Source organism: Chelonoidis abingdonii, chromosome 3 (assembly GCF_003597395.2).
Source record: "Chelonoidis abingdonii isolate Lonesome George chromosome 3, CheloAbing_2.0, whole genome shotgun sequence".
Classification (NCBI taxonomy): Eukaryota; Metazoa; Chordata; order Testudines; family Testudinidae; genus Chelonoidis; species Chelonoidis abingdonii.
In genome coordinates, this window is record NC_133771.1 from 176176027 (window position 1) to 176197873 (window position 21847).

At 44.8% G+C, this 21847-nt stretch overlaps 1 protein-coding gene across 8 annotated transcripts in view; it reads right to left on the reverse strand.

Annotated features, from left to right (window-relative positions):
* HHAT (hedgehog acyltransferase) overlaps positions 1-19288 on the reverse strand; it is a 406300-nt gene extending 387012 nt beyond the window's left edge. For 7 of the 8 annotated variants that reach the window (XR_012655622.1, XR_004371388.2, XR_012655621.1 and 4 more), the window contains exons 1-2: positions 19211-19288; positions 15108-15254 (exon numbers count right to left, since the gene is read on the reverse strand). Coding sequence is in view for 5 of the 8 variants with exons in the window: in XM_075064349.1 (XP_074920450.1) it covers positions 15108-15198 (91 nt within the window). In the remaining 3 variants the exon portion in view is untranslated. Of the gene's footprint in view, positions 1-15107; positions 15255-18774; positions 18927-19210 lie in introns of those variants that run through there. The other variant, XM_032762972.2, reaches the window with a different exon arrangement.
* Positions 19289-21847: the final 2559 nt, after the last annotated feature.

The following is a 21847-nucleotide window of genomic DNA, read 5'->3' on the forward strand; positions in this document are numbered from 1 at the left end:
CTGGAATGGGAGCAAGCTTCCATAAAAGCAGCCTTGGAAACGTGCTGTTCCATAGGTATACATTAAACCTTGTCTTCCTATAACAATAATAATGCTTAGTGTTTAGATAGCACAATATGTTCAAAGCACTGCAGAGACATTAAGGTCTTAATTAATCAGTTCTTGCAACACCCCCGGGAGGTAAACAGGTCAGTATTATCCTTTATTTACAGATGGAAAGACAGACAGAAAGGTGACAAAACCTCAAAGCCACAGACAAAGTAAGCGAAAGAGGCAGGATTAGAACTCTAGCCATTCCAGTGAAACACGTCAGCTTCCATGTGTTAAATCAATTTAATTAACTGACGAGACCTACATTGTTGAGAGCACTCTCTTCAAACGGCTTCCCTATGCTCTTCAGTGGTTTCTATTTCACCTTTTAAATATATCATATTCAGACTCCTAGAGAAACCAAGACAGAATGGAGTCTCTTCGTTCAAAACTGCAATTATGGTCAAAAGTTACATTGCCCACTACTTGGCAATTAACTGTGCATGCAGCTGGCCTGTGTAACTGTGTGATCTTCTCATTGTTATTCTTCTTTCCCCTATTGTTTGTTGCATCTTTTCTTAATTTATACCCTGATCCTGCAAACTGCACCAAGTGGGTGAACTCTTGTGCCTTTACAAAGCCTCTAGCATAGGGGTGGGCAACCTATGGCACTCGTGCCAAAGGCGGCATGCGAGCTGATTTTCAGTGGCACTCACTTTGCCTGGGTCCTGGCCACCTGTCCAGGGGGCTCTGCATTTTAATTTAATTTTAAATGAAGCTTCTTAAACTTTTAAAAACCTTTTTTACTTTACATACAACAATAGTTTAGTTATAAATTATAGACTTATAGAAAGAGACCTTCTAAAAACGTTAAAATGTATTACTGGCACGTGAAACCTTAAATTAGAGTGAATAAATGAAGACTCGACATACCACTTCTGAAGGGTTGCTGACCCCTGCTCTAGCCAATAAAGCTTTGTGTGCGGGCAAGGGTCCTCTCACACAGAATAGCTTGCAGGGCAAGGGCATTAGACTGTGAGCTGTTTAGAGCAGGAATCTCATCTTCCTGTGTGTTTCACAATTGGGTGCTGATGCTGATTGGAGCTCTGGGTGCTACCATAATACAAAAAATAAATTAGAATAATAATTAAACAGAAAGCAAAGATTAATTGGTACTGTAGCAATTCACAAAGCAAGTCCTGGTGTACCTGAGGTTAATAAAGAGGCAACAAAAACACTCAGCATAATATTAGCAAACTGTAGAGAAAACAGCATGCTTTTATTTTAACCTCCAAGACCGAAAAAGCCATCCATGGGGCACACTCTGAACGCAATAGCAAAGGATTCAACTAAGTCTTATCTAGTTTTCGCTATCTTTCTATACAAAAGATTTTGGTGCTAGGAATTATAACCTACAATGAAATTCAACTGTTATGATATAGGTTGGGTTTATTTTACTAATTATAAAATGTAAAGTACATACTGGTCTTCATTTCCAGTGTTTTTAAGCCTGTTTGATATCTCCCTCTAGTGGGAAAAATAAGACACAAGACTTTTATATGACTGCAGTACAAATAATGATGATCTTGTAAACCTTTACAGAGAACATATCATGAAGAATCAGTTTTTTTGAAGTGCTTCAGCTTACCATCTTGATAATCAACTAGAACCTGCACACTTTTACACACAAGCTTCACTTAACTCATGTGAGTAGTCCCATTGATATCAGTGGAACTACTCTCATGAACAACATTAAGCACAGGAGTAAGATTGCAAGATGGGGGCCTTACTTAGCATAAAATGCGTGACTAATTAAAATGCAGTAGCATTCAAGATTTATTTCTCTATTGATATTTCCTCTAACCAGGAGTTCCTTTTTAAACATTCAACTGTAAATTTATTTACATTAAAATACCCAAAATATAAGAGCCAAATCCTATTTATTATTCCTAAATGTTAAAACTGTACCCATCATTTCTCTCTGACTACACATACAACTCTACATGATAGAAAAGCAACATAAAGATAGCTAAAAAGTAAATTTCCTTCATAAAATATGAGTATAAATACACCTTTCTCAAGTGTTCATGTAAAAGCTTTCATGGGCACACACACATTAATTACAGGGTTTACTGTCCTCTGGTGAAAAAAAGAACTCCCCTTCCCAAGATATTTAAATCTTAAGGATTCTTTAGTTTCACTAACATAAAGAAGCAGGAGTAAGGAAATTGACCATCTACTCTCCTATCTACCACAGAGGTTGGGGCTCCAGGAGTTTTTATATTAAAATCCCTCTTGTTCTAGTTTTATGAAGTGATTTTCAAAACTGATCAGAGAAGAAAAATGACTAAAAATGAGACCACTGCTCATTACTGTCCGTTGGTGATTTCCCCTGCACACAACAGAATTTAAAGCGTTATTCCGCTCTCACGTAAAATGGTTTGAATTTGAAATTGGAAAAAACAAGCATACCAACAAACAAAGAAATCACACACCTCCTGCATCAAGGTTTGATGAAGCAAATGGATAACAGGGTTTCCTAAATACATAAATCTCTGTGAAAAACAGTAATAGTGGCAATATTGCAATCTGTCAAATCTATTTTGTTAGTTTCAGCAATTCATAAAGAAACCTCAAGGTACTCTTCATGCAACTGGATACATTGTGGAAGACTTGAAAAATGTTTCCTTGTTCAGAAGCAAGTTGGTGAATATGGTTGTGAATGAGTATTATTCCAAGGGTAGAGCATGTCAGATGACACATTCCTGTGTAGTGCTTAATTCGATTTTCATGGATTGACTGCGAGGTAGTGCAGACGCAGTGTTGCGTAACTCTACTTAGTTGGCCTCCAGGTGGTGTCCCACAATGCTCATCTGTGAGCATTCTGGAGATCATTCTCAACTCTACTGCACTGCGGCCTGGTACACAGGAAACAGCCCCTCCCTTGCTCAAGCCCCAGGAATTTTTGATTTCCCATTTCCTGTTTGATCAACATTGGGAGCATGCAAGCTTGAGCACAGTTGATCATGCAGACTAAGTGCCCCAAACACGCTCCAGCGTGGTATGCACAAGAGGTGGTGGATCTCATCGCTGTGTGAGGAGAAGAGTCTGTGCAGGCAGAGCTCCAATCCAGCAGAAGAAACGTTGACATCTATGCAAAGATTACTTGTAGAATGGGGGGGAAGGGCTACACGAGGGACACCCAGCACTGCCATGTGAAAATACAAGAACTTCGCCAAGCGTACCAGAAGGCAAAGGAGGCAAACGGTCATTCTGATGCTGAACCCCACACACATGCCAGTTCTACAACAAGCTGCATGCAATTCTCGGGGGTGACCCTACCAGAAACCCCACAAGCAATGTGGACACTTCACAGGTGTGTGAATCTAGGGACAACAAGGAGGGCGATATGGTGGATGAGGAAGAAGAGGAGGAGAATGGGAGACAGTCAAGCAGTGGATCCATTCTCCCCAAGAGCCAGGAAATATTTTTAACTCTGGAGCCCTCTGGGTCGCAGGACATCACAGTGGCCGACTGTGATGCCGGGGAAGGCACCTCTGGTGAGTGTACAGTTACAATCAAAGTCCAGTTAAACTTTAGAGGGCACACGCATTCGGTGATATTGCATGTTTACTGTGAAGAAAAAGCGAGTTGCTGTGGTTCTCTGCTTACAAGAGGCCACTCCAGCTACGCAGCAGGTGGCCCCTGGAAAAGACTGTTTATGTGGACTGGGATAACCCAGGAATCTTTCATGGATATCTCCAGGAAACTTTCATGGAGGTACTCTGCAATCCTTTGCAGAAGGTTTCTGGGCAGGGCAGTCTTATTTCTTCCACCACAGTAGGACACTTTCCCATGCAACTCCTGAATTAATTCTGCTGGCATCATTGTGGTACACAGCATAACAGCATAATGACCAGGTCTATACCCAGACATTTGCAGCATCTCCTTCCTTTCTGTCTGTTACCCTCAGGAGACTGATATCACACAGGGTCACCTAGGGAAAACAGGGGACGTTTTCATTAAAAGTGCTCTTCCAAGGAAAAAAAGGGCATGTAGACCCACCCACCCCCACATTCCAGATCGCCAAACCAAGCGTTCACTAATGTGCCTTTAATGTGCTTGGCATGGGTCGGCAAGTAGTTTAAAGTGGCTGATAGGGGACTGGGGCCCCACATGAGAGATTCTGCAATTTGGGAGTGAGAACGTCCCCTCCCCCTGGCCCCAGCCCCATTCATAAACAGCTTCCCGTGGTGCTATGGGGAAGGGCCATTGTTCGACTAACTACGTCTACTCCCAACATGCACCTGCAAGAGACTTCATCAAAAGTGCGGTCACCCATGACCTGGGGGGCCCTACTCACCATGGCTGGACCAGCAAAATGGCACAGCAAATGGTTACAGATTCTGATTATGTTATGGCTTGCACGTAGAGTAATAAGGTTTTGGGTTTTCTTTTGTGGGGGTTTTTTGTTTGTTTGTTTTTTACGAAAACAGCCTTGCTATGGAAACATTTTATTCATGTACAATGGCTCCTTTATTTTTTCCCCATGACTGACAGCTTCAGCGTGTCATCAACACCTGAAAGCAGACTTTCACTGATTAGGAGGAGGAGAAAGAGAACACAAGAGGACATGTTCACCGAAATAATGAATGCCTCTGGGACAGCTGACAAAGAACTGAGAGCGTGGAGGATTTCAGTATCCGAGAAGTTAGACATGGACATGAAGAGCAGGAAAGCTGCCAATAAGCAAGAGCGTGCAGCACAGGATGAGATGCTTCGGATTATAAGGGACCAAGCAGACATGTTGAGGCATCTGGTTGAACTGCAGGAACACAAACAGGAGGGTAGAGTCTCTCTGCAGACCCTCGTGGACAGCCAGTGAGCATCGCCTGACACAGAATCACCCTCCGCCAAGTGTTCCATGAGGCGTGGGTGAAAAGTCCATTATCCTTTTCACTTAACACAGGTGGAGGGTACAAGGAACAAAAAGCGCCAATTCACAGACCTTTGATGGTCTGGAATGCAGTGTTTTGTTATACAGCTGAAAATGTTTCTCCTGTTTCAGCTTTACAACCCCTTTCCCCCAAGGCTACCTTAATTTTTTACTATTCTCCCTCTTTACTTATGTTTGTTAAACCAAGTAAATGGATTTGAGAAACAAATGTTCTTTATGAGTAGAAGCAGTCGGCTTGGGTGGGGAGTTGGCTTTACAGGGAGAGTGATACAAGGCAGGTAAAAGTTTGGGAAAGCACAATGCAGACAAGCAGCTCACATTACTGTGACTCATTACTGAAATGGCTTTTCAAAGCCTCACGGATACGCAGCACCCTTTGCTGTGCTCTTCTTATTGCCCTGGTGTCTGGCTGCTCAAAAATGGCTGTCACGCGATCTGTCTCAACTGCCCACCCCTGCAGAAAATCCCCCCCTTTTTTTCACAGATATTATGTAGCATAGAGCAGGCAGCTATAATCATGGGGATGTTCTCTTCATTAAAGTCCAACCTTGTTAGTAAACTTCTCCAGCACCCTTTCAAATGACCAAGGGCACATTCAACCACCATTTTGCACTTGCTAAGCCTATGGTTGAACCATTCCTTATTGCTGTCCAGACAGCTGGTGTATGGCTTCAGGAGCCATGGGAGCATAGGGTAGGCTTGGTCCCCCCAGGATAACTATAGGCATCTCAATATCATCAATGTTCATTTTGTGGTCTGGAAAGAAAGTCCCGGATTTCAGCTTTTTGAACAGACTCAAACTCCTAAAGATGCGTGCGTCATGAACCTTTCCTGACCATCCTACATTGATGTCAGTGAAATGCTCTGTGATCCACCAGTGCTTGCAATACCACTGAAAAGTATCCCTTTTGGTTTATGTACTCTCTGGCAAGATGGTCGGGTGCCAAGATTGGGATGTGCGTGCCATCTATCGCCTCACTGCAATTAGGAAACCTCATTGCGGCAAAACCATCCACTATGTCTGCACATTTCCCAAACTCACTACCCTTCATGGCAGAAGTCAATTAATGGCCCTGCACACTTGGAGCACAGCAGCTCCCACAGTTGATTTATCTACACCAAATTGATTCTCTACTGACTGGTAACTGTCCGGCTCTGCAAGCTTCCAAATAGTGATCATCACTCGCTTCTCCACTGTCAGAGTAGCTCTCATTTTTGTGTTGCTGAACTGCAGGGCAGGGGAAAGCTCTGCATAAAGTTCCTGTAAGGGGGCCTTCTGCATTCGAAAGTGCTGCAGCCACTGCTCGTCATCCCATACTTGCTAAATGACGCAGCCCCACCAGTCAGTGCTTGTTTCACAGAACCAGAAATGGTGCTCAACAGAGTGCAGCTGCTCTGTGACTGCCAGCGGCAACTGTGAATCGTTTTTTTCAATGGCTTGCAACAGGACTGCTTGCAGGACATCGCTATGTTCCATATCGCAGACTCTACTTCAGCTCTGGAAAGACTGCAGGAGAAAGTGTGAGGTGTTTGAGATGCTCACAGCAAGAGTGCACAACTGAGCATGCTCCATGCTTCTGGGGTTACGGCATATCCACCATAATCTTAAGGCATGAAAACCACTAGGTTGTTTGCTATTGAGCACAGTGCATCACGGGATACCGACGCAATGTTCCCATTCTCCCCTGCGACAATGTTTTGGTTCCATAAAGCATTGCACAAACTTCCCAAAAGACACTGCGGCAAGTTGCACTTTGGGACAGCTACCCACAATGCACTGTTTTGTGCATCGACACAGGCACTGCTAGTGAGGGTGCACTCCATCGAGACAATGAGCATAGTGTGGCCACGCACAATAGACTTAATTAATTCAGAGGATCGAGGTCGAATTAGATAAAGTCGACTTAATTTTGTAGTGTAGACAAGCCCTTAGAGCAACCACCACAGCAAGAAAAGAACTAATGTGCAGCAAAACACTCTACAGTGAGACAATATCAGAGGAAACACAATTAGACAAGATAGCTTTGAGTAAATAGATGGAAATAGATGCATACAGCTGTATTGTATCACACTATATAATTCTACTGCTTAATTATTTGCAGAGGAAACATTATAACAGGGGTCGGCAATCTTTTAGAAGTGGTGTGCCGAGACTTCATATATTCACTCTAATTTAAGGTTTCGCATGCTAGTAATACATTTTAATGTTTTTAGAAGGTCTCTTTCTGTAAGTCTATAATATATAACTAATCTATTGCTGTATGTAAAGTAAATAAGGCTTTTAAAATGTTTAAGAAGCTTCATTTAAAATTAAATTAAAATGCAGAGTCCCAGCAGCCAGGACCTGGGCAGTGTGAGTGCCACTGAAAATCAGCTTGCGGGCTGTCTTTGGCACACGTGCCATAGGTTGCCTACCCCTGCATTATTACATATAATACTCATTTAATCTTCGAATAACTCTTCTGTTTTTGTAATTAAAAAGTGGCTATAATCTCTTTTTTCATCTTGTTATACGTCATTTACTAGGAGTACCATATATATTATTTGCAGCAAAGTCTCTTATAGAACAGTCATCAGATAGAGAGGACTCTTTCTTCCTAAATGCCCACAAAGACATAGATTTCTAAAAGTAGCAAAGGTAGTGTTGAATGAAGAGTGAACTTGGTGCACTTTCAATGTTATTAGGTAAATAAACAGCTGCATAAGATGGGTGTCACCATGGTCCTTTCTCATGGAGCTCCCTGGGACTCAGTCTGTGGCATCTGCCACCATAGTCCAGTCACAAGAAGCTCTGTGGCTGAGAGCCGCACAATCTGCCCCTTCTGGAGCTGTCAATAACCACAAAAAATGAACACAAGTGAACTGTCCTATAAGTGTGGTAAGACTCTCTTCCTTCAGAGGTCTTCCGAGAAACTGTGGGTCCCTATTGGGCTCACAGGCAAATATAGAAGAATAGTCCCATCAAAAGTGGATCAGCATCGGGCCCTCCCTAACTTCAGGGAGGAGCCATTGCTTGTCCAAGGAGCTCTTGCTTTCAGCCAGCTCTCATCCAGGAGTTGAAGACTGGAGGTCCAGTCTCCTCTTTAGTCTGCCACCAAACGGTGCTGTGCTCTCCCCTTTTAAGCGCCTCCCTCCAACTCTGGCATCTCTCAGAGGTATGGAGGGGTGGAGCTGACTTGGTCCATACTAGCTCATTTACTCCATGTTGCCCAATGTGGGGTCTGTACACACTCTCCCACTCAAGATGGCATTTGGGGAACCAGGGCTAGCTTCCCCCTATTCCCTTGGGCCGGGGGAGGGGGGAAATCAGTATTCTGGTCAGCCTTTCCAGCCTGTGTTACAACAGGAAGGTGTACAGCTGGAGAGAGAAGTATCAATGCATAAGCCAAGGGTTCACGTGTTTCACAATGTTCAACTACCTCAGAAAAGCATTACTCTTGGGGGAATTCTACGTCACTGTACAATGCAGAATTTTGCAGAATGCCGTTTCCACCGCAGAATTTCTGGCTGCCACTAGGGGCCGCTGGACTCTGCCGAGCCCAGCTCACAATGAGCAGAGCACCCAGCCTGGCGGGGCTGGAGGCAGCACACTCTTCAATCCAGCCTGCAGCTGGGCTCTGGCGGGAGAGGTGTGTGGGTGTCTGGGCTGCGGGCTGCCCTGTTGCTGGGCTCTGTGGGGAGTGGGGTATGTTCTGCAGCTGGGCTCTGGGGGGAGGGGTGTGTGGGTGTCTGCGCCAGGGGCTGCCCTGCAGCTGGGCTCTGGGGGAATGGGAGTGCAGATGTCTGGGCTCTAGGAGCCCCACCCAGCCCTCTTCAGCACTCCCCAGCTGGAACTGGGTTGTTGTAGGGGTTTCTTTAACACTCTACTGTGGGAAAGAATTTTTATTGTTGTCTGTATGTTTTATATACTTGTCGGCAGGTATTTTGAAATAAATTACCAAAATAATTGAAACTGGAGTGATTATATTGCGTTATTTTGACAAAATATGCAGAATTTTGCAGAATTTTTAATTTTTTGGTGCAGAATTCCCTCAGGAGTAAAGCATGAATGGATTTCCAAGCAGGTAATATCAGAGAGAAACCACAGTCCATTTCACCACCAGTCCTTTGTTTTCTATCTCTGGGTAGGCCGGCTTCAGAGAAAAAGCTTGAGGCTTAATATATAGCTCAGGGTCTTTTCCCAGTCTACCTCCTCTGATTTTACTGCCCCCAGGGCCACCTTCAGAGTGTCCATCTGCCAAAAAATCTGGGCTCTTTATACAGATGGTCTTTCAATGTCTGAAAAGTCTTTTTGCTGGCTTCTGCCTCATATGTCCTTAATCAAGTCTATGACAGGGGCCGCTATCATAGAGATCTGTGGTAGAAGCTTGGCAGTAGTAACCCATGAGCCCCAAAAACTTCCAAACCTGTTTTTTGGTTGTTGCGAATTAGTAGACTTTTATGGCTTGGATCTTGTCCACTAGGAGCCATACCTGGCCCTTCTCCAAAATATATCCCAGGTTGGTGGTCTCCTGCTCCTTTCCAACGCTACATTTCATCAGGTTCATGGTCAGCCCAGCTTCCTGCAGGAAAGAGAGAACGGCAGCGATCTGTTCTAGATGGGCCTCCCAGCCCCAGTTACAGATGACATCATCAAGATAGGCTGCCCCGTATGAGCCATGTGGTCTGCACACTTGGTCCATGAGTCATTGGAACAATGCTGTTGCTCCACGGAGGCTAAAATGAAATTGATATAAGCCAAATGAGGTGATGAAAGCAGTTTTCTCACATGATTCTGATGTGAGCAGCATCTGCCAGCATCCTTTTGTCAGGTCTAATGTTGTGATATATTGGGCCTCTCCCAGCCAGTCCAGTAGTTCAGCCACCCAGGGCATGGGGTATGTGTCAAATTTAGAGACAGCATTAACCTTTCTAAAGTCTATGCAGAACTGGATGGCACCATCCAGTTTAGGGACCACTCCAATGGGACTTTGAGACTCTTCAACGACTCCTAACTCCAGCATGTCACAGAGTTCTAGCTTCACTGCATCATGCATTTTTCAAGGAAGCAACTGAGGGTTCTCCCAGATATCGTGGCTCCATTTGAACAGGGTGGTGAGGTAGATAGGTTCATCCCAGCCAGGATGAAAATATCATGGAGAAGGTGTTCACCAACTGTCACACTTGGACCCTCTGCTTCAAGAGGAGATTCTCTCATAGTTGCACAGGGTCAGGATCCTGAGAGGTGAACGCTTGGAGTCCCAATTCTGGTTCCAGTGGCAAGGGACTAAGAACAAGCCTTCACAGGCCTCCCAGGGTTTCAGGTTAACATGCTAGACCTGCCTTGTCCTTCTCATCTCTGATTTCATGATTAACTGGCCCCACCTGACTTACTTTAGATGTCCTTGATACTTGGCCAGTAACTTGGAGAGGAGTACCAGTTCCTAGGTTAAATACATGCTTATATGTTCCTTTGTTATAAGCTCACTCCTGGGCCTATTGAGCATGAAGGAGATTTTCTTTGGCTAAGGCCCCCAGGATTTTGAGCCTCTCCTGGAGCTTTGGGATGCAGTGTACAACATTCTCTGTTTTTGCAGTCTGTTCCTCCCACATCTCTTGTGCAAGGTCCAGGATAGCCCCTGGTTGTCTTCTGTGCAAAAGCACAAAGAGGGAAGATCCAGTAGATGACTGGGGTACCTCCTGAATGGCAATTAAAAGGGGGTACAACTACCAGGGTTTTGGTTACCCCTTCAGGGCCAACAATCTGGCACTCAGGACAGAAACTGCAGAAATCTATGACCTCTTGGTGAACCCTGGGCCAGTAGAAGCAGCCCAGAATCCCAGCTGGGGTCTTCTCACATGACCTCATGCCAATGAAACCAGGGAACAAAGAGCTGTGACTGAATATCACTGGTCTGTCAGTCTCTCTCCTGATGGTACAATTGCTCAGCCCAGAGCTCACATCAGGAGTACTGCCTTGCTCGATGCATGTCTATCACCTCCCCATTGACTACCAACAGCTGGTCATAGCCCTAGCTCAGGGTTTCATCTTGTCTGATCTCTGACAAAGTCGGACCCTCTAGATAAGATATTCCCTTCCAGTAAGGGCTCCAGCATCATTTCATTATTAGGCAGAATCTACGGGAAGCTTCCCATTGGCCAGACCCACCCTCCAAGGTCCAACTTCTCCCCTAAACCTGCCAGGAGTCTGAGTCCACCATTTCTCAGGGTCTCCTAAATTAGCACCTCCAGGAACTCGGGGCTGTCCTAAATCTCTGAAAAATATTCCCAATCCCATCCCAAGATAATGGGGTAGGTCAGCATCAAGGCCAGCCCCCTCTACAGTCAGTTGCACACCACTGGGATAGGGTTTGACACCTTCTGAACACACTAAGAAAAGGCCACTAGGTTTGGAAACAGGAGGTTCTGAACCAGAGTCAACTACACCTGGAATCAGCCAGGCCCATATCCCAGAGCTCTGTCCTATTTATCTAGGCATGGACAGTCAGTGTAGCCAGAGTTAAATTATAGGCTCAGCTTTCTTCCATACACACATGCAGGGCTTTGGAACTGTGCTCCGGCTCCACTCCAGCTCCAGGCAAAAACCTGCACCTACACCTCCTGCTGCTCCACGCTTCAGCTCTGGGCTCCGCTCCAAAGCCCTACACACATGTCCACAACTATAGTCCATATGCAGCATTTGTGATACAGGTGTCTTGGGCACCCATGTGAAAACCAATGCCCAATGCTTGCCAAGTGGGGTCCAGCCTTGGGCCTTATGCAAGAGGGAGTCCCTCCTTATACAGCTCCCCTCCTCTTGCCTTCTGGTTTTCCTGATGAGATGACTGGGGCCCCAGGGTTCCTCACCCAGGCTTGGGCCTAGAGCAACTGAGTTTCCAAATGGAGACAAGTGAAGGGCCCCACAGATTGCTAGGGCCCTTAAAGACTGGTGCCTCCACGCCCAGAACTGAGACCTCCATCCATCATTCCTCGCAGCTGGGTTCTTTTTCAACTCTAAGGACCTCTTTTGCCTCTGGCAGCTTCTTAAGCGATGTCCCTGAAGCTACTGCAGCGACCAGATAGCTCTCCATAAGTAGGATGACCTGATGTCCTGTTTTTAAAGGGACAGTCTTGTTCCTTGGGACTTTTTCTTATATAGGTGCCTATCACCCTCACCTCCATCCCGTTTTTTCACAGTTGCTATTTGGTAACCCTATCCATAAGCTGGACTGCAGCAGCTAGTGTTTCAGACCAGAGTTTGAACACCCAGTCCCTACTCTGGCCAGGAGTATGTGGGAGATCTGCTCTACAAACACAAGCTCAGCAACCTGGACTCTAGTCCAAGTTTTCAGCTTCAACCATCACCAACACAGGTCCTACAACTTCTGAGTCACTACATAGGACCAGGCTCCATGGAGGTATTTCTATTCATGGTACAGCATGAGTAGATCTCCTCCGTGATGTCAAGATAGTTCAATGCAGTCACTTTCACCAAGGCATATTCTTGCATTGTTGCTGCATCCAGCCCTCAGTAGACAGCCTGTGCAGGCCTGGATCAGATGAGGCATTAACTTGACAGCCCACTGCTGAGCTGGTCACTGGGCTGCCTGCCATCACCACGCACTTGAATGTCACACAGAAAGCCTCCAAGTCATCCTAGGGGCCTATTTTTGTGACATTCGCTGGCATGGCCACAGCCAGGAGGCCCCTGAGGTCCTTTTAAGGCCATCACTTGTTGGACCAGCCTTTGCTGCTGCAGGAGCTGCTGCTGCTGGGCTGCCTTTTCCTGCAGCTAGTTCTCAGTCATCCGGTGTAGGAAATATTCCACAACAAGAAATGAACACAAACAAACTGTCCTATGGGTGTGGTAAGGTTCTGTTCTTTCACAGGGCTTATGATAAACTGTGGCCCCAGCTGTGCACTCAGGCTAAAATAAGAGAATAGTCCCACTAAAAGTGTATCAACATCAGGCTCTCTCTTCTTTAGGGAGGGGATATAGGTCAGAGATCATCTGAGGAGCTTTTGCCTTCCACCAGTCTTTCCTGGAACTGAGGACTGGAGCTCTCTCTCCTCCCTGGTTTGCCACCAACTGTACTATGTTCTCGCCTTTTAAGCGCCTCTCTTATCTCTCAGACAGTGGCAGGGTGAAGCTGACTGAGCCCCCACTAGCTCGTTAGCCTTGAGTTGCTCAGAATGTGATTTGTATATCCTGATCACAATGGGAAATATAGATAGTTGAGTTGGCAGGAACAACAGTGAATGAAGAATTAATTATAGACAAAAGGCCTCAATCTGCAAAGACCATGATCATGCAAAGACTTAAGCACGTGGTCAATTTTACACACTGAGTAATCCCACTGACTTCAGTTGAACTATTCCAATGGACGGTTTCAGAGTAGCAGCCATGTTAGTATGTATCTGCAAAAAGAACAGGAGTACTTGTGGCACCTTAGAGACTAATAAATTTATTTGAGCATGAGCTTTTGTTGGCTACAGCCCACTTCTTCAGATGCATAGAATGGAACATATATTGAGGAGATATATATACATATACAGAGAGCATGAAAAGGTGGGAGTTGTCTTACCAACTCTGAGAGGCCATCTTGTTTTTTTCTCTTACTTAATTGGCCTCTCAGAGTTGGTAAGACTACTCCCACCTTTTCATGCTCTCTGTATATGTATATATATATATATACATATATCTCCTCAACATATGTTCCATTCTGTGCATCCGATGAAGTGGGCTGTAGCCCACGAAAATTTATGCTCAAATAAATTTGTTAGTCTCTAAGGTGCCACAAGTACTCCTGTTTTTATTTCAATGGAACAACTCACAATGTGCAAAGTTAAGCATATTCTTAAATGTCTTCCTGGACTAGGGTTCAGACAGGCATGTGTGAAAGACATTGGCATTGATTTTACAATACACTGTGCAGTATTTCAGGCTAAAGATATAAGGAGGGAGATGACAATGAAGCTGCAGGAGAAATAGAAGCTTTCCTGAAATATTCGATTCTGTCATTTTGAGAGGGAGAAAGTTCTGCAGCTGCAGTATCTATTGTATTGTAGGAAAAAAAGGATTAAAAAGTCCTACACAAAAGCTGTTTCAGACTATTATATACAACAACGTTTGTGGCATGTGTCCGGTGTTAAATGATTGATGCCTCTCAGCTCCAGCACAGAAGCTGTTATAGCAATTCCTTTTGGTATGCATAACTCACAGATCTATATGGGTTAGCTGTCAATTATGTACTCCTTCCCAGGCATGGAACAGTTTTCCCCTCAGGTATGAAACACTGACAGGAGAACACTGTTAATTTGAGTGATTAAAAGCAGGACATTTTATGAGAGAAAAATATAATCCTCTTTCCTCACTAATTCTGAAACTTTTGAATTAGACTGGGCAACTCCCACTAGGGAGCATTTACTCACATGACCTCAACAGGCTTCCGACCAGGTCCAATGAGCGTAAGTGTTTACAAAACTGAGGACTGAGTGACTTGCCCAAAGCCACGGGAATAAAGTGTCAGAGAGTAGAACTCAAAAGCTCCTGGATTCTAGTCCTGCACCCAGACCATTCCTGTCTCTCACAATTTTAATAAGGGTCCTGATCTTGCAAACACTTGTGCACGTGCTAAGCTTTAAGCACATCTATAGACCCTCTGATTTTAATGAGACTACTCACAGGCTTAAACACTTGTGTAAGTATGCAGAAGATCAGGGCCTTATTTCTCAGATGAAATACACTACAAAACTATAAAGAAAAAACACATTTATTCCTATACATAACATATTTACAATTAGATCTATTAAAGGCAATATATCATTTAATGGCAAATGTCAAGATACCCCTTTCCAACTGTCCTCCAAACACCATAAACATCAGCTCTGAATAAGTCTTACAAAAGACTCCTTGCACAGCTTGCCCCTCCTGCTATTTTTTTTATATACTGTTGGTTCTCAGTTAGAGAGAGGCTATAGGTACCTTCAGTTCAAAAGTCTCAGAGAGAAACACTGCTAGAGCCTGCCTAGAAAATAAACTAATGCCTTAAATAATAAAGCTAGCCAATAATTGACTTGCATGAACCTCAAAGGCAATAAGCCATACAAAAAAACGTTCAGGGCAGCCTTATAGACTTACCTCTGGAGACTTTGTACACTTCATAGAAGGAATAAAAGTGGAAGCCAAGTGAAAGAAGCAGGTAAAGAAACATTTCCCATAGTGGCAGCATCACTACTTGCAACGTAAGTTTCTCTGGCCTCCAGATGAGGTCCTTGTTGTTAGCTTCTGAAAAACGGTAAGCAAAATTATACGAAGTAGTTCAGTATGGTGTGTATTTAATAACAACAACCAGGGACATAATGCAATAAAGGCATATACTTTTTGGTGACCAAGTGACATATCCTGCAGTTTTCTGAATCTTTGCAATGTTTTATAATCAGTATAAGAAAATGGCAGGGCACACCCACCAACCCAAAATGTCAGTTTGGAAATCCTTTCCTCCGATCAAGTCCTCACTCACATGCTACATGTCCTCACTCACATGCTACAGCATGAGCCTTTCCAGAGTAACTATTCTTTGGCTTCAAGCTGAAACTTACAAAGCCTCTCAATGTTCTGGCCACTTGTTTTCAAAGTAACAACATGTCTAAAAAAGTTTATTTTTAATGCTGGCTTTTTTTTCCCCCCTTTTCAAAAGGATTGATGTGGGAAGTAACTATCAGTCATTGCCTTTCTATACAAAACAGGCCAATTTATGGTATTTTAATGTACAACATAAAAAAATATTTAAATCTTACTTTCAATTCAGTCAAATACAGGAATTCATCAACTAAATTCCATATCAGAAGTATGCCGTATAAAACAATAACGGATTTGAATGATAAGGGTAATCATGCGACACTTTTAGGACCCTGAAATTTTTAAAAAAAATCACAAATACATACAAAGACCTATGCCATTATCAGGGCTTCACCCACACATATGATCTTGCAGGATCAGGGAGTTCTGAATTCTTTTAAAGAGAGCATATGTTCACTATTAAACACCCAGAGCACAAAGCTTTAAAAATTATGTATAGTAACAGCACTTCAAAACAGCTCTATGTAAAATCAGATCATAGCAGTGTCCCACTGTGTAATGGATATATTGTTTCTACCACATTCTGAGGTGGAAATTTAATAAGGGGCATTTTCTCTTTTGAAGGGCCAAATACAATAAAAGCATATCCAACATCTGTGTTGCCACGTATTCAGACAGAACAATAAGGTTTCTGCAGTGTGGATGCTGGACCTACCTTTTATTGCATCGCACCTCTATTTTGAGCAATTACATAGTTACTTTTTTCAAACTTTTTGATGTTTCAAAATTCAGTATCATTTTCACTCTGCTAAGGCACTCTCCACTGAAAACACTGGACTATCATAAATCCAGTCTGATACACTGTGATCTGAAGTACCTATAAGATAATTATCAATCCCTCTTTCAATTTTTTGGGGTATAGTTCTCTTACTGTTTTCTGAGCTAAGACTGCTACATCTGGCAACATTTTTTGCTTTTAAATGTTTCTAAAAGTCACAAAGTCTCACTCTCTAAAGCAGCGGCTCAAACTTTTTCATCATCCTCCCAACTGTTTGATTCTGAGAGTGTTTTGTTACGTAGACACCAAGAAGAACACTGCAGGCCTGTGGCTGAGCACTGATGGCCTGATCCAAAGCTCACTGAAGTCATATGGCAATATTCTAATTGACTTTAGAGTAACCCTTAAACCCTGAAAGAGAACCTCAGTCAGATGACTACAACTGATCGTTTGAAGAATAATTTAAGCTCAATATTTAGACCAAATTGTTTTTTAAAGTTCTCCCAGTGCAAATCCCGACTAAAATCCTGTTTAGTAAACCCTTGCTGAAACAGTATGTAGTCTTCTCAATATCAGTGAGAGTCCTATGCTTCAGTAAACTTTTGCAAGAAACTCCAGTACGGACTGAAGGTCATTCTCAGTGCAAGTGAAGATAACACAATCAACAGCACACAGAAGATCACTAATGGATGCCCTGAAGACTTTAGACTTTGAGCAGGGACACTGAAGATTAAAGAGCCCCCCATCCATTCTATATTGAATGTTAACTCCACTGGGGAGGTGATCTTTAATGAGGACCAAAATGACTGCTGATTAGATGGAAAACTTGGTTGCAACAATAATGCATCCTTGCTTAACCACAGTTTTGATGATGAAAGGTTCCTTCTAAAGGTCATTACAGAGAACCATGGCAGCCATCTGATCATGGAGAAACCTTAAGACCTTAATATATTTTGGAGGGCAGCCAAATCTGGCCAGCACCTTCCACAGGGCTTCGCGATTGACTGAGTCAGTTGCCTTTGTCAAATTGATGAAAAGCCATATACAGGTCCCGATTTTGCTTCTGATACTTTTCCTGGATTTGGCAGGCAATGAAGATCATGTGGGTTGTCCCGCACAATGGTCTAAAACTGCACTGAGATTCCAGCAATATTTCCTCAGCAAGGGGAAATAATTGGTTTAAGAGGATACAGGCAAGAATTTTCCCTGCTGAAGAAGCAAGGCAATGCCTCATTAGTTTCCACATGCTGACTTATCTCCCTTCTTAAAGATTGTAACAATTTTAGCATTTCTCAAGTCTTTGGAATCTTCTCATTATACTAGATATGAAGAAAAAGTTTGTGGAGCTTCCCTACAGGTCTTCTCCTCCAAACTTGTAGACTTCAGGTGGTATGCCATCTGGCCGGGCTGCCTTGTTGTTCTTAGTTTGCATAATGGCTCCTGTTCAGATGAAAGGAGCATTTTGACTTATTCCTGAACCATGAGTCAACTGTCCTTGATGCCACTATCAAAGCTATACCTCAACAACATGAAAGAGAATCTCTTGCTGACCTCCTGACCCTCGAAGATGTAACACGAGCCATTTAAATGAGGCACATGATAAGCCATTGCAGAACTGGGGCCTTAATTTGTTACAACTTTAAACACTATTCTCTTTTGGTTTAAAACAAAACTCTGGATACAAAGAAGAGCTAACACAAGCAAAATGTAAGTTGTGAAGACTTTACAAACTTTTGGTCAATAATCTGAAGACCAAGTATGATTTACCGCAGAACTCCTCAAATAATTGTGAATAATGAATAAATCTGAGAAATTTTCAGTCTGTTCAAAAACAATTTGGGAAGGAGGCAAAATTAATTACAATTTTATTTTGTGAATTATTTGTTCCACTTGACATATAGCACCTTGACCTATCAATCAGTGAACTGATTGCTTTGAATTCAGTGTTTGACAGCAGCAGACACCCAGCAAACTTTTTTTTTTTTTTTTTGAAAGCAGAGTCCATACAGGGCCTGATCCAAAGCCCACTGAAATCAACAGAATGACCCCATTCACTTCCATGAGCTCTGGATCAACACCTTGGTGCACCAGACATGTTCCAAAGGCAGAAATACAGAAAAAATTCTGTTACTCTGGTGAAGAGCATAATGTGAAATCCTAAATCAACACAGATCTCATAGACAGAGAAGAAGACAAACTCCATCAGAGGAGGAAATAACAGTTTAATGTTTCAAGCTTTCCCCCAAAATGTATCTGCAGAGATTCTCCTTCTATTGAACACTGCTGTACATACCTGCACTCAGCTAGATAAAGCAACCCCTATTCATTGGCGTTATTGCTTTTGTGCCTATGCACGACTAGTAGATTTTGCTCTTAGGAGATTCATTCAAGTCCCTCTTGTGATTAATATTAAAGCAGCTTCCTAAAGACCCTCCTCTTGATACTTACGGGATCTCCCCTCCCCCTTGGCTCTGTGTATTTCAGTGGGGCAGTGTAGGAAATCCCCTTTCTCATTACTCTCCCCCCCCCCTCTCTCTCTCTCTCCAGAGGGACAGTTTGAGAGCAGGGGCCGCAGTCCTTGCCCAGGCAATACTGTGGGAACCACTCACGATGGAGCAAACGTGCAGGCTCCGATCAGACCTTTGTTTCTTTTCTGTATCCAGCCCCAACGCCCTTTCCAGGTCCGGGTACTGACGCGCCCCCCGGGCTCACCCCGCCACGCGCTCCCCTACAGGGACATGCCTTGTCCGCTGCCAACTCGCCTCGAGGCGCCGCGGAGCTGCAGCCACCCCTGCCCCGGCGGCTCCGCGCTTGGCAAACCCGCCCCCGCGCCGCGCAGCCCCACGCCCCAGCGGCGGGGCGGAACAGAGGCTGAGGCACAGACCTGACAGAGCCCGCGCTCCCCGGCTCCGTGCACGGAGCCAGCCACTCCCCAGCGCTTCCGGCTTCGGCCTGCGCCGCCCCCCCCAGCCCAGTCCCGCCCCCGGGGAGCCGCCCCGCCTCCGGCTCCCGCAGCGCCCGCCCTTGGGGGCCGGGAGAGCGGGCGCGGAGTCTGCGGGGCTGTCGTAGAGCTCCGGGGCTTCTGGCTTGTTGGGTTCGCGTCACTGAGCCGACCCCGCCCGCGCTGTGATGCAGCCTTAGGGCGCTGTGTGAATGCACCGGATCGCCCAGGGCAGGAATGCCAAGTGCCTGTAATTAATGCCCAGAGAAGCCTGGAGGGAGTCCACCCCTCCTCCCATCGCCAAGCCAGTCCTTCCTCTGGGCAGCGCTAGCAAAAGGACCAGGAGCCCCTTCTTCTCCAGTGAGGCCCAGGCCACCACATCCCATAGGGCACCTTATAGACGAACAGATGTTTTGGAGCATGAGCTTTCGTGGGTGAAAGCATGCATCAGACAAAGTGGGTATTCACCCACGAAAGCTCATGATCCAAAACGTCTGTTAGTCTATGGGCTGGTCTACACTACGGGGGGAGGGGGAGGGGGGGGAATCGATCTTAGATACGCAACTTCAGCTATGTGAATAACGTAGCTGAAGTTGAATATCTAAATCGGATTACTCACCCGTCCTCACCGCGCGGGATCGATGTCCGCAGCTCCCCCTGTCGATTCCGCAACTCGGTTGGGGTTGATGGAGTTCCGGAATCGAGATAAGTGCGCTCGGGGATCGATTTTAACCCGCCGATACGGCGGGTACTCTAGACGTAGCCTATAAGGTGCCACAGGACTCTTCGCTGCTTTTACAGATCCAGACTAACACAGCTACCCCTCTGATACATGTCCCATGTGTTCAGCCCAGGTGGGCACCATGGCCCATCCTCCACACTCTGAAATCTTGAGTCAGGCCCAAAACAACCCCATTGGCTTTTTAAAAATAATAAAAGTTGGGATCTTTTTCTTGGTCCTCTGGTTTTGGAGCGTTCAGGAGGCACATTTCCAAGCTTTTCCTTGCAGATATGAGGCCTCAAAACTTTTTTTCATAATGAGAGCCAACAGCCAAGTTGCTGCTGAGTCACATGAGTCCTGGAGCTGGAGATTTAGGAAAACAACAAATATCACAAGACGTGCAATAAGAGGAGCTGATAATAGTGGGGCCTGACTAGTATCATCTTCTCTGCCTCTGGCTCTAGATAGAGGGTAAAATCCTAGCTCCACTGAAGCCAATGGGAGTTTTGCCTTCACAGGTCCAGGGTGTCACCTAAAGGTCCCACACAAACTGGGAGAAACATGTAGGGAAAATGCAGAGAGTGCATCTTCCAACTGCTCCACTCTCTTGGCTGGCTTTCTGTTCATTTAAGGTAACCAGATGTCCCGATTTTATAGGGACAGTCCTGATTTTGGGGTCTTTTTGTTATATAGGCTCCTATTACGCCCTACCCCATCCCGATTTTTCACGTTTGCTGTCTGGTCACCCTATGTTCATTTTCAACTCATCTTTAAAGCCCTCAGTGGGCCTGTACCTAGGGCATAACCAGGCCAGGCAGCTATGCTCAGAGCATGCTGAAGTTGGAGGCAGGGCATTCTCAACAGAGAGTTCTTTACTGCTGAACCCCTAATGGACAAGATCAATTTAAGCCTACCTACTCTGTCCATTTTCAGAGTTCTGTGTGAAAACCGGTTTTGTACAGAAGCCTCCCCACAGTATTAGAAGCTATGGAGAAGGGGAAACACACACACACAAGCAAGCAATATTTCAAGTTTATGCAGAAGAGCTCAGGCTAGCAAGAGTGTGTGTGGGGCAGTCGCTAGGGACTTACCATCTTGCATAGAGGTAGGTCCCCTTGTGATTTTAATCAATCACGTTAACTAGAAATGAACATATGTCTGACACAATTCGTGGTAAAAAGAGCACATCCCAAAATGGCTCACAATTGAGACAGCAGTGTCCATATAATAGCACCAGAGTTGCATCAGAGTTGGATTTTCAGAATATTTCCACAGGGTAGTAAAGGGATTAATGGCCACAAAGGGTCAGCAGAGCCTACAGTTTGCAGACAATACCAAGCTGGAGGAGGTCCCAAGTGCTCTGGAGGATAGGATTAAAATTCAAAATGACCTGGACAAACTGGCGAAATGGGCTGAATAGGATGAAATTCAATAAGGACAAATGCAAAGTTCTCCACGTAAGAAGGAACAATCATTTGCACACATACAAAATCGGAAATGACAGCCTAGGAAGGAGTACTGCAGAAAGGAATCTGGTGATCATAGTGGATCACAAGCCAACTATAAGTGAACAGCGTAACACTGTTGGAAAAAAAAAAAGAAGCAAACATAATTCTGGGATGTGTTAGTAGGAGTGTGCTAAGCAAGCCGCAAGAAGTAATTTTTATGCTTTATTCCAGGGGTCGGCAACCTATGGCACATGTGCCAAAGGTGGCACACAAGCGGATTTTTGATGGCACGCAAGGTGGGCTGAGCCACTCAGCCCACCTCCGCTCTGGGGTTCCCATTGCTGGCCCCTTGCCAGATGGGGTGCCGCCACCAGTCCCACTCAGCACCCGCTGCCGGCCTGGGGGAAGGAA